Below are 13273 nucleotides of genomic sequence, written 5' to 3' on the forward strand. Positions count from 1 at the left end.
AGTAAAATGGTTTATATCGTATTCATATTCCGTTTTCACTTTTGAAATAGAGTGAGTTTTAACCTAATGCTACACATTTTCAGATGACGTACTTCACAATCAGTTCATGGGAAGGCATGTGTGTGATGATTGTGCAGTGAAATTTGTCTTGTTTTTGACCTTGCGCCAAATTGGAGTAAGTTGTCCAAGTCATAACCTATGCCCGTCCTTTACTTTTTACAATTGCATGTTATTTTACAAAAATAGCTACCTTATGATAACTTGCAATCGAACACAAAATATCACTGTCCACTGTCACGGTTTTCGTGCATCACTCATCTCTATTTTTTCGGAGCTCCTGTCAACGGCTTGTCACTGTCAGTGAACATTTGGTTAATTCATTTTAAGAAGTGTATTTGTGCTATCATGTACTAGCAAGCACGTATTTGTACATGCGGCTGCAGTAATTGGAAAAGCCTCCCTTCATCAGTCACATGGGCACACTGTGGTGTTTAATTTTTGTACGAAGTGATAGCGGTACATAGCAGTGCTATTTTCAATTATATCAATATTCCACAGAGGTGTCCTTGTCTGAGCTATATTTCAAAAAGGTAAGAGTTCCCCCCGTTCCCCCATCCCAAATACTATCTATAAATTAATACATACTACAATTATTAACAAAACCTAATACAACAATTACTAGAGAACACACGAAAATAACTAAAAGCCCAAATATTAATTACAATATATAAGGTCAAACCATGTTGTGTTACCTCTGTTAATCTGCGGAAGAAAAATAGGAAAGATTTCCGTCCGTAACCCACGGTTCTATTCCTAAGAAAAGATGTTTTTTTAATAGAAAGCCTACCCGAACCTTAACCCTAACATTATGCTAAATCTAAACCCTAAACCCTAACCCCTAGAAATAATCATAATAAATAGAATGCATTTCAAGCGGGGATTACGGGTGGAACTCTTACCGAAAAATACAGGGGAACGGAAAGAGCTCTTTCCCCAGACCCCAACCCTGAACTGTCCTCAACACCGTTTCAGCTGTTACTGTTTGATTAGGATTAGGTGTAATACTAATGTAAACATTGAACATAAATAACATTTGCATATCAGAATGGTTAGTTGTTTAGAATAGTAATCATGAGGTGTTTTTCTGTGTGCCATGTAAGAGAAAAAATGTGTAAAAATTTGATCATCATTATTAGTATGAAGATAGGGTCAATGTATTGGTGATCCAAGAAAATCTAAAAAATACTGACCCAGTGATTAGCTACTAACCATTGTAGCCTGTCAGTTAAGCAACCAATCCTTGAAGTCCTATAATTTGCGGATCATGTGAGTTCTAATTTCATAGGACCCACGAAGATCCGGGGTGGAATAGGTATGCAGCAACCCATGCTTGCCACAAAAGGCGACTATGCTTGTCGTAAGAGGCGACTAATGGAATCAGGTGGTCAGGCTCGCTGACTTGGTTGACACATGTCATCGGTTCCCAATTGCGCAGATCGATGCTCGTGCTGTTGATCACTGGTTTGTCTGGTCCAGACTCGATTATTTACAGACCACCGCCATATAGCTGGAATATTGCTGAGTGCGGCTTAAAACTAAACTCACTCACTAATTTCATAGTGTGTTTAAATAAGTGTAAGTGTATTACTATTAGGCACTTTCGTTATTTATTCTAATTAATAATTATTTATTTACGATTAATGTCCCCTGACTTTTCTGTTACTGTTGCAGATTTGAGGATGCCTCGTCTCCCACCCCGTGTCAATGACATGGCTATACGTCTGGCACTGTCAGGTTGCACCAACCGGCCCTTTTACCACATCGTTGCTATGCCACGAAAGAAGGCTCGCGATGCTAAGGCCACAGAACAACTTGGCAGTTATGACCCAATGCCAAATACGGACAATGAGAAGCTAGTGTCTCTCAATTTTGAGAGACTGAGATATTGGTTGGCCTGTGGAGCAAATTCCACTAAGCCAGTCCAACAATTACTGGGTAGGTTGTCATGGTCATGTCGTGTTCAGTTCAGACTACCTGTATACTAATCAGAGCAGCTGTTTTCTCAACATGGAACAATAACTTAAATCTGTTGAAAGCAATTTTCAAGCATTGGCTTGTTCCATAAAAGCACTGGACATTTCAGTATTTTACCATGTTTTACCTGTCTGTATTGTTAGGTAGGTTAATCAGGATGTGCAGGAAGGCACTTCATTTTCTGGGCCATGTCATATTTAAGAACTTTCATCCTTTTACTATGTTAAGTGTGACTCAATAACTAGATATACATTTTCATCATCTCATGTAGTGCTGTATTCTCAATACACCATTGTTTCAGTCAAAAACTATGGATGCTATATCATATAGTTTGTGGGGGCACAAGTAGATGTCATCTGAAGTGCCACAAATTGCTATTCGTATTTGTGTGGCATGATCATGAGTCTGAATCACAATCTGTGCTGATTATAGTTCTATGGTTGTCAGCACTTATTCCATGCTCATGTGTTTCAATACATAGTAAATGGTTGAGATCTGCATCAATTCTACATCAAGCTGATACCAGTATGCTGTGATATACTAAACTACAGGTCAGACTGGTGATAAACAAAATTTACTCACTCACAATATGTTTGTTTCAGGTCTTGCTGGCTTCTTCCCAGTTCATCCCCTGAGCTACATCAAGGCCAGGAGGAACCGTCGAGCAGTTGCAGAGCAACTCAAGGAAGAGGTGACCCAGGAGGAGTCGGGATCTGCACCTACATAGTGCTGTCCATCTCCAGTAGCCTGATGTGGTCGTGTGACTCCTAGTGGATGACTGATACGATGTCTGTCAGGAACTGTGGACTGAATCATTAGCTGTGTGTGTGATTGATACATTGGCTGTACTGATGACCAATAGAACAGCTGTATGGATACAATGAATGTATGTGTTATTGAGCAGACTGCAGCATGTTGATGGCCCACATGGTGTAGCTGCGTTAGCTCCCCTCTGTAGGAGATTCTACACTTTCATGTCACAACATGAGCCTTCTCACCTTTATCTCTCTTTAGGGGGTCATTGACATTGAGATGTGAACAGTTGACATCCAGTATACTTGACATCTTAATTTTTAATTATTCAAGGCAGCTGACAGTGTGTTGTTCCTATAGTCAAACCCTGCTGTGTCCAGACCCTGGGGACTCGAGGAATACTTGTACATATTCAGGGGTCAACTAATCCAGGGTTCAACACATCTGACTCAACTCCCTAACTGTGTGACCTAGCCAACACCAGCAGACAACAAAAAGCAACCTTGCCACATCATGCATATCAACTAAATAACATTGATATAGTTATACAAAAGTATTTGTCATGTCTATATTTATTCACTATAAAGTAAGTTTGAGACGACCTTGAATTTGACACATCAAGGTTCGGCATGGTTTTCTTGTAGACTGGTTACAAGAACATTTATTGTTTCCACAATTCCAGTAAATAGCCAAGCATGTTGAACTGTTGACACCATTATGTATTATCAGGTACACACACTGTTTAAGTTTTTATAACTGTTTGGAAAAGGAATGTTTTGCCATGTTGGTGTGGCACAATAATGGTCTATCCTGAGAAACTGCTTATGGTGTACAGAGCAGTTACCTCCCTTGTATTACCAGCACTCCACTCTTCAAGAAGAGACTCTCCCATGTAACATGGATTAACCTGCATTATTGTTCTGTGGTCAGTTAATATTTGATTATTCTAGGTGGTTAGTAAATGTCTGCATCAGCGTACATTGAGTATGCTGTCTTCAGTTGCGGTGGTGACTTCATAATTTATGGCTTGGTGGAGTGATGATGATTTTAAGGGGGAGGGGCACCCATTTTGTTCTGGTGGGGCATCACTTTTGTGCATAAAATTATTTTAAAATTATGGTTAACAATTATGGGAAGGGGAGAGGGGGGTCATTGATTTTGTACATACATTTGGGGGGTGGGGGTCATTCACATTGTACATGCTTCAATCATCATCATCTCCCCTAGCCATAAATTATGAACGGCCCCTTAGCATGTCATTGTCTGGACTTTGTATGGACATGTTGAAATGTTTTGAAATGGAAATGTTGAAATGAGAATTACACTTGTACCTGTTGACTGTCTCTTTTTTATCGTATCAGTTGCTATGAGTACACACACACACATTACTGAGAATGTTTAAAATATGAGAACTAGGACATGCCTCACAAAGATTGATGTAACAAGAAATAACACCATTTACACAGTGAACAGACATACATAGGAGGGCTGGCCTCACATAGATAGAAATGGAAATTAGTTCTATCAGAAGCCCAGGTGTAAGGTTACCGTATCATTTATTAGCAAAGATAATGATAGACAAAATTCATTAATAAAAGCAACCTTCATTGTCTAATCGAGGAAATACAGCACCCATAAAAAGTATTCTTTTTGTGGACATTACATGATGTCCAGATTTGTGATCATGGATGAAACTAGGGCTCATCTCTACCAAACAACAATCAAACTGGGAACCGTTTGATGTCACTACCATAACTAATTTACAGAAGATGAGAGCTGATCATTGTTCAATATACCAAAACATCCCTCTCCCTTCAAGTGGAGACATGGGTACATTGCGTGAGGCCCATTTCTGGTGTCCCCTGCTGTGATATTGCTGGAATATTGCCAAAAGCAGCATAAAACCATACTCAAGTGGAGATGTTACAGAGGCCCAGATAAGCTGCGTATCCGGGTAAAATACGCATAGAAAATTTCCAATTACGCATTGAAAACATAATTGTTGCGTACCAATTACGCATTTAAAATGTTAGATACGCAAAAAGTTTAAAACAAATGCGTACTGAATATATTTATAAAAATCGCTTGCGTAATGAAAAAGACATCGATTGCTATCAAGTTGTACTGTTAGTATAGGACAAGTGTTGTACTGTCAGTAGAGGATGACTGATTTTTTATGAAATCTTTTCCATTATATTTAAGTTGGTTTTGATTAGGTATGACATAAGGCAGAACATACCTGCTTAGTAAACTTACTCAATGACATATACCTAGGTGAGTAAAATGACTGAAATACGCACAAATTTGAAAGCAGTGGGTAACGGAAAATGAAATACCCACTCAACATTCATAATACCCGCTCCAAAAAAATACAGTGGGTACAGTACCCACATGAGCTAAGTCTTATCTGGAGCTCTGATGTTAGGATCTTCATGTAAAGCCTATATCATACCAGAAGTGGAGTTACATTTTTAAATGTGGTTTATTATACTAAGAAGTAACATTTAGATCATGAGTATCAATTTGCCAACAGTCACATGATTTGCTGAATTCTAAATGATTTGTGCTTTTTCTCATTCATCACACGTCTTTGCAAATTTCTTGACTAGTTCATTTCAACGTTGACGAAACACCTATAGTGAGTTTTCCATGATTTTTATCCTTGATATTCTGACATGGTTGCGTAAGCAGATTGGCGTAATTCTGACCATTTAGGAGGTGTAATTAGTCCGTCAGACAGACCCCATACAACCGATGCAAGTATAGATTTAAATCTGAAAATGGACTAAGTCTCTGGCCTCCTTTTATTATAATTTATGAAAGTATTGTATGAAATATATTTTTCTGTAAAATATGTTCATTTCAGAGACAGGATTTGAGTCGAGAGATATCATTTGTATTGTAAGTTGTATATTTTGGAAGTCCAGAAAGCCAAAGCCACCATCTTGGCATGCGAGTAAAGAGACTTGCGCTTCATGCCCAGAGGAGACTTAGATGCTTGGACTTCTTTTTGGCTCTGGTAACCATGGATACAAATGGCCTCACAGAATCAGCTGTGTCTGATTCAACACAACCTACTCATATGTGATGTTGAACCGTGGGTGTTTGTGGTAAAAAATCAAAGGCATCCAGTGTGCTGAAACCCTTGTAGTGCCCACTTGATTCCTCAATGTTTTCAACTCCACCTAGAGAGATGAATACTGTATCAATGTGAGGTGATTCTTTCATCATCAAAAACCATGTATTATTCTTAATGGGGGCAGTTGGTGGTCTTTGTAGTTCTTTGTAGTTGATAGCAAGTCTCAATGGAAGGCTGTTCGAGTTTGCCCTGTCAGAGGTGCATGACAGAATTGTCATTTGTTCCATCATCACCAATGGATAATATTTAGTCACATTGATGCCTGTTTTTGTATTTGGTTCTGATGCAGGCTATACACATGGGCTGTATTGAACCTAGCGCATAATACGTTAAGCGTGTGCTATAGATTCTTAGAGTTTACAGCCCCTGAACGTTTTACGAATTTTTCGGAGAACCAAACATAGCGCATCGCCAAGTTACCTCCCTTGCATCATATCAGCCTTGGCTGATAAAGGCCTCGCCTCCCCAGACCCCGACACTAATCGGTTTCCAACGGAAATAATATAATTAAGACATTTAGATGTTTGTGTGAGTCACGGCTTATTGGAAGTTATGATTGAGGCTTAACTAGTACATTCACCTGAAACAAATCAGAATCCAGAGTTTAAGAGAACCACATTTCTCCATCATCTTGCATACGACTTTATCTATAAGAGATGATGTTTTTGATAAATTTACCGTGGCAAATTACAGAGCGTGCGAATGAGTAAACCGATGAAGTGAGTGTATCATAAATTATGCGGCCCGCGCGGAAGTAGTTGAGAGCGGACTTGCATCGGCGTACTTCACTTTAACGGAGTGGTAGTGCTGTCACACAAAACCAGCAGTCGCACACACGCACGCGCGCGCGCGTGCACTGGTGGAGGTCTAAAATGCAATTCACAAGTTTCTCTGACGCGATCTCTGTCCTGCGTCACTCAAATACAGATGGATTTTGTTTCCTCTATCACCAAAAACGGTTCCTCCATTTAGCGCACAAAAAGGATCTTCCCACCAGTAAACTCTACAAATGACACAAACCAATTCCTATCATTCAACACCAACTAGGACATACATCATCTTTCCATCATTCAACACCAACGAGGATATATATCATCTTTCCATCATTCAACATCGACTATGATAAAATGTGAGTGAGTTTAGTTTTACGCCGCACTCCGCAATAGTCCGGCTATATGGCGGCGGTCTGTAAATAATCGAGTCTAGACCAGACAAACCAGTGATCAACAGCATGAGCATCGATCTACGCAATTGGGAACCGATGACATGTGTCAACCAAGTCAGCGAGCCTGACCACCAGATCCCGTTAGTCGCCTCTTACGACAAGCATGGGTTCCTGAAGATCAATATTCTAACCCGGACCTTCACGGGTCAACTATGATATAAACCATCGTTTATAACTATATAGCCCGTTTGCTGCAAAATCGTACGGATGAAATGGCACATTAATATACATTCGAAAGTAACAAATCGTCTTGAATGGCATGAAAGTTGGTAACTTGTCCATACCAAATCGACACTATAATTTCAGATATTGGCTCGAAGAACAGGAACAGTTGTTGAACAAACGATCATGTAAATGTTGATGTTTTTAATGACTGGGATATGGACACCTACAGGGTATCGCGGAACACATAGTCTCAAAACTTCTATAGTCTGAAATAGTTTTCCTTGACATTGTCTCTGTCACTGTCAACTGATGTAACAATTTGACTAACCGTTGCATAATGTAAAACGTCTTTTTCCCCAAGTAAAGTGTTATGTCATAACCTGATTTTGGTTTCGAAAGTTTCCTTTGACTTTCTTAAAATTGGGACGGAATAATTTCTCTCCCGCTTGGACAAAACTCTTTCGAGAACCATGAAATGACACAGGCATTCTGTGAAAGACATGCATCTTCCAACAGTAGTGACAACTTCCAAAGAAGGAACAGGTTAGGTAATTTCCACACACACTTACCTATAGAGTAATTGAAATGCTGATTAGTTTAAATAATTAGTTTAATCTGCCGGATATTTTGTCTGGTTCTGAGAGAATGCCGTCAATTATTAATAGCACACTTCATCCTGTTCAGACATTAATTGTTTGAAGTATTTAAAGGAAGTTAGCACTCATTTTATTGGAAAGATGTTAAACCATATTGCAACACCACACCTAAACTGTTCCACACTGTAACCGTAAGTATGTGTTCATACATGTTCTTGGTATTGTCATTCATTTCATCGGTCGAATTTATGACGCGATCTGTTGTGGATATCTGTAAAGCATGTATGTGATACAGGACCGAGGAGGAAGACACGAGACTCTGTACGTCTCCTGCCACAGATGAGACCACTGTGTGCAGGTTCTACAGTGTATAACATAGTAAGTGACCGAGTTTAGTTATACCCGCACTCGGGTATAACATAAAGTGTACTGGTATTATTTTGTTGTTACTTGTGACAAAAAAATAATGATTGTTTGTTAAACAACCTCTTTATTCGGGTGTCAACAATTATGAGACAAATCATCAGAGATGGTCTGTCGATTTCATGTGACCATGCAAAATTTGGTTTTGTTGCAGTTATTCGATTTTGTGTTTGTGAGCAATTCATCGGTCTCAAATGGAATAAAACGGATTGTACCTCAAGAGGTGTGGTATATACTATCTGCATATTTCAGCTGCAACATACGTCTTTCAAAGGTCAAGACCTTCGTAAAGGCATAATGAATAGTTACGAAATGTTGTTACGTCATTAATTAATATGGTTATGGGGCTAAGGCAGTCACCTGTGTCGTGTGTGTGTGTTGGGGAGCATGCATGCACCTGTACTCCGCAACTGCCTGTCCCACACCCATTTAAATGTGGCGTTTTACACCAATAGGATACGTCTCAACGTCTCAAGGTCATGTACATTCAACGATGGTACTTCTGAAGTATCCGCAGAACTGAGCAAAGCATATATATATATAAAGCATATATTATATATATATAAGAAGAAGTTTCTGAAATAATCACACGACACGGATCTTCTCCAACATGTTTCACTTTTATCTTCAGGGAGAAGTGATTACAGTTAAACGGATTATGTTATGACGTCACTTTGTCATGACGTCACAATGCAACTGTATACAAATGTTGTGACGGGGCGTCACAACATTTGTATACAGTTGCATATATATATTTATTACCCACGTGGTCAACGTATGGGAGTTGCATACTACCCAGCTAACACGAAAATGTTTTAAAAATATCCCCAAAACATTTCGTGAAATGTTCCAGAAACATTTTTTTAAATGTTTTATTCACGTGATTTTGTATGGTTCCAGAAATGTTTTAGAAACATTTCCAAAAACGTTTAACTATAAGGTTTTTAAAATGTTTTCCTGAAATGTTTTTTCGAGATGTTTTGGAAATGTTTTAAAAAATGTTTTATTCACGTGATTTTGTATGGTTCCAGAAATGTTTTAGAAACATTTTCAAAAACGTTTAACTATAAGGTTTTAAAATGTTTTCCTGAAATGTTTTTCGAGATGTTTTGGAAATGTTTTAAAAATGTTTTATTCACGTGATTTTGTATGGTTCCAGAATGTTTTAGAAACATTTTCAAAAACGTTTAACTATAAGGTTTTTAAAATGTTTTCCTGAAATGTTTTTCGAGATGTTTTGGAAATGTTTTAAAAAATGTTTTATTCACGTGAATTTGTATGGTTCCAGAAACGTTTCAGCAATGTTTTCTCCAACATTCAGTGAACATATTCCATAAAGGTTTTCTGAAAACGTTTTACAGATGTCATTTTGTATGGTTCTGGAAACGTTTTAATAACATTTCCTTTGAACATATAGTTTTAACTTTTCAAGCACATAGAATAGCCCTGATAACAATTAGGTGGCGTTTTGTTTAAAACGTAAACCACTGGAACAAAACGTAGAACACTAACAGTTAACAATGTACATAATATGTCTGTGGCAAATAGTTACACATATACATAGGGGCGTGTCTCACTTAGAAACAGCGTTAGAAAGACATATAGATGTCTAGACTCAACCCTTTTACTATATAATAGGGTTGGGTCTATACCTCTATATGTCTTTCTAACGCTGTTTCTAAGCGACACATGTCCCCATGGACATATATAGTTAATCTTTAAAAGGACACCAAAACAGATAAAAGAATGGCAGACTTGTAATCAACAATTTTATTAATAATTCTGGAAACGTGTACACTTTTTCAGTTTGTTTCATTATCTTCTTCTTTGTTTTTGCAGTCATCCATATTTCTGAAATATAGAAAACTTTCAATAATCTTAAGCAGGTACTTGAAATGTGATATTTACTCAAACCAAGTGACACTTACCAGTCTTCTACCACGTTTGTACAGACACGTGTTTGGTGGACATGAACACACTATTGGAATGTAATGATTGATATGGTAATATCCAGAATCATGCTGAATACCAAAGATGTAGCAAGCACAGAATATCACTTACTGGTCAGAGGCTGTGTACAAGTACAAATCAAATCTTGCAATAAAAAGCCTCAAATATATCAACATGTTTATAGACAATGGTATTTAACAGCTGCACTTACATAATTCACAGCTCCTGGATTATTTGATGTGTTCCTCCATAAATCCATCATGTGTAACAGTGTGTTTGTATATCCTGGAATGCTTGTCTCATATTCGCCCTTGCTGCAATGAAAATAACAATGTTCCGCATTATCACAAGTTATAAATTGAACCGTTTTCCATAAAGCAGCATATAAAGTAGATCTAGTTAGTCTAAAGCTGAAACATACTATGTAATTGCCTCAAGTTTTTGGTGGGTGCCCATTTACAACAAACTTGATTACTGGCGAGCGTTCTAGCCCAGAATCCAAACTGGAATTGATTTATTACACATCTATTGTAACTAGCTACATGATTCAAGCCTTACACGCGGAACAGTTGCAGCTGCAGTACGATTTCGTTGCGAGAATTGTAACCAGATTCTCTTCAGTTTTCGATCACGATGTTTTCGGTTTCACCGAAACATCATTTCACCAAGAATTGTAACAACTTTATTTGGTCCAACATTTACTAAACTGAGACCACGCCATTTTTCACTATGGAATACCGTACCATGAAAATCATGAAAACCCTAATCAACACGGTTTCAAACATGTCACTTATATATTGGTGTCAAACCTCGACATTGTTTATATCTCCTTCCTGCAAAACCAATTAGATCAATATTTTTATGTAAATCATCACCAATCATTGATCACCTCACTGACAATATATTGTGATAGTCTGTGGCCATACACTGTGGTATAGTAAGTGGCCATACAGTGACAACTCATAGCCGAGGACTAGTCATCGCCAACGCCCCGTTATAGTGTAGGCCACATGTTTATTTCTGGCTCTTGTCTAGAAGAGAAATACATCTATCCAAAACCGATCAATTAATTTGTCTGGGGGAAATTTAAGAATACACTGTGTAAACAGAGTACCATATAAGAGACCATATATTCATTATATCGTCTCTGCTTTAGTATAGCACTTGAAAACATGCGGTAATAGTGGACAAACAACAATCCGACAACCCAGCAGATGGTCATTTAACATTTAGTTTAGTCAGTGTTAATTAACAAGAATGCGTCTGTCATTTCTTTTAAGAAATAGTTTTTTATAACATGCACACACTATGACAGCCAGTAACTATCCCACAGTCAAGTGGATCAGAAACTAATTTCGAAATTATTTCGATTCCCCATTTTCGTGGTATAAAATCAACGCAACTTTCCAACGACTTAAACGAGCAAAATTGTCATAGTTTAAAAAATTGAAAATTAGCTGCAATGTTAAATTAATAAAATGTCCTTCAGACAAAACATGGAAAAAATTAACAACGATAAGGGCCACTGGCTTGTGCATACGTTTACGATCGAAAACCGAACGTAATAGCGGCATTAACCGCCTTACTGAACTCTGCTTGAACACATATTGCTCGCTCTTGATAGCCCAATGATCCCTTTATGTAACATAAAATCCCCATAAAATTAATTAGGTACAAACTCTCTTAGACATTCTTCACAACGATATAATATATATCCAAAGCGAGCTGAATTCGATGTTCTGGTGATTTCGACGATTACATTGCTCGCGCTATATCGGGGGATTACGTTCGCGATCGGAGTGCACAAACAGTTTCACTGGTAGGGCGGATGCAAAAATATCAATATTATTTACCCGAGATCGTTAATACCACTTCAGATGCAAATCAATTGCCTATATAACCAAATATAGCAAAACCTCTGTAAGATCTGTCGTCTGCTGGTGACAAGCAATATACCAGATATAAACAGGAAGCCACGTGATCACAACACTCACTCGCATGGCGGAGCGAAATGTATACAAATCCAAGATGTGGAGATGTTTCGCCGATAAGATATCATCAACGCTATTTTTGTAAGAAACACTTGATATATTTGGTGTGAAATAGATAAATATATCCCTTTTCACTCAAGGTTAGTAAAATAAATTTACGTTTTTGTCTTACATCGTCGAAAAAACCCTGTCACCGGGATTCTCTGTTGGAACACTGAATCACGTTTCTCAAAACCCCGCTACTTTTGAGTAACACAGTCTTTTAACCGAGTGAATATCAAAATATACATAAACATGAAAATAATGACTGTAAAATTAACTCACCGCAATCGAGGCCACATCGATGATCCAGTTTCCTGTTGTTGCACCATGAGTCGAATGACAAGGTGGTAGGGTCCTGAATAAACTTCAACTAAGATGGCGGGTGCAAAATTATGACGTGATGGGTGACGTCATTCCGACGTCATTTCCCGCCGTAACAATAAGGCATTGTGTTGCAACATTTTAAAAATGTTATCAAAACGTGTAGGTGGGATATCATTTCAAAACCCTTTTAAGAACAAGTCATAATAAAAACACATTTTAAATGTGATGACAGATCCGGCTAAAACATTTCAGGAACGTTTAAGGCACTTTAGTGACAAGTCATACATTAGAACGTGGCTGAGTGAGATAATTGTTTTGTGATTGCAGTGTATGTACTGTTTATGTCACGCACCAACGTTACAACAGAAACCGTGTTTTTAAAACGTGATCTCAATTAAACATGTTCTTGCACATAATTTCTGTAATGATTTAAAAACATTTCAATCATATGTTATGAAATAGTTTCACCCATGTTACAGCATGACGTTTCTGAACAACATTTGAAAACATTTCAAAACATTTTCAGTATTTTTTGAGATATTCACACATTATTTGTAGGACTTTGTTCTTGCATAATCTCTGCAGCGTTTTAAAACATCTCACTAATACGTTGTGAAATGGTTTCAAACAC

At 37.9% G+C, this 13273-nt stretch overlaps 1 protein-coding gene and 1 long non-coding RNA gene across 2 annotated transcripts; one reads left to right on the top strand and one right to left on the bottom strand.

Annotated features, from left to right (window-relative positions):
• Positions 1-82: 82 nt before the first annotated feature.
• LOC124262378 (28S ribosomal protein S16, mitochondrial-like) lies at positions 83-3555 on the top strand. The gene is made up of 3 exons (XM_046696860.1): positions 83-175; positions 1732-1995; positions 2637-3555. The coding sequence occupies exons 2-3, from the start codon at positions 1740-1742 to the stop codon at positions 2759-2761; spliced, it is 381 nt and encodes a 126-aa protein (XP_046552816.1). The 5' UTR covers positions 83-175; positions 1732-1739; the 3' UTR covers positions 2762-3555.
• A 6535-nt stretch (positions 3556-10090) lies between these two features.
• LOC124262379 lies at positions 10091-12939 on the bottom strand. The gene is made up of 3 exons (XR_006894571.1): positions 12601-12939; positions 10497-10599; positions 10091-10186 (listed from the first exon to the last, which is right to left on the bottom strand). It is a non-coding gene; the product is annotated as an uncharacterized LOC124262379 (long non-coding RNA).
• Positions 12940-13273: the final 334 nt, after the last annotated feature.

The sequence above is a fragment of the Haliotis rubra genome, unplaced genomic scaffold (genome assembly GCF_003918875.1).
Source record: "Haliotis rubra isolate DU_JTF1 unplaced genomic scaffold, ASM391887v1 Scf833, whole genome shotgun sequence".
NCBI lineage: Eukaryota > Metazoa > Mollusca > Gastropoda > Lepetellida > Haliotidae > Haliotis > Haliotis rubra.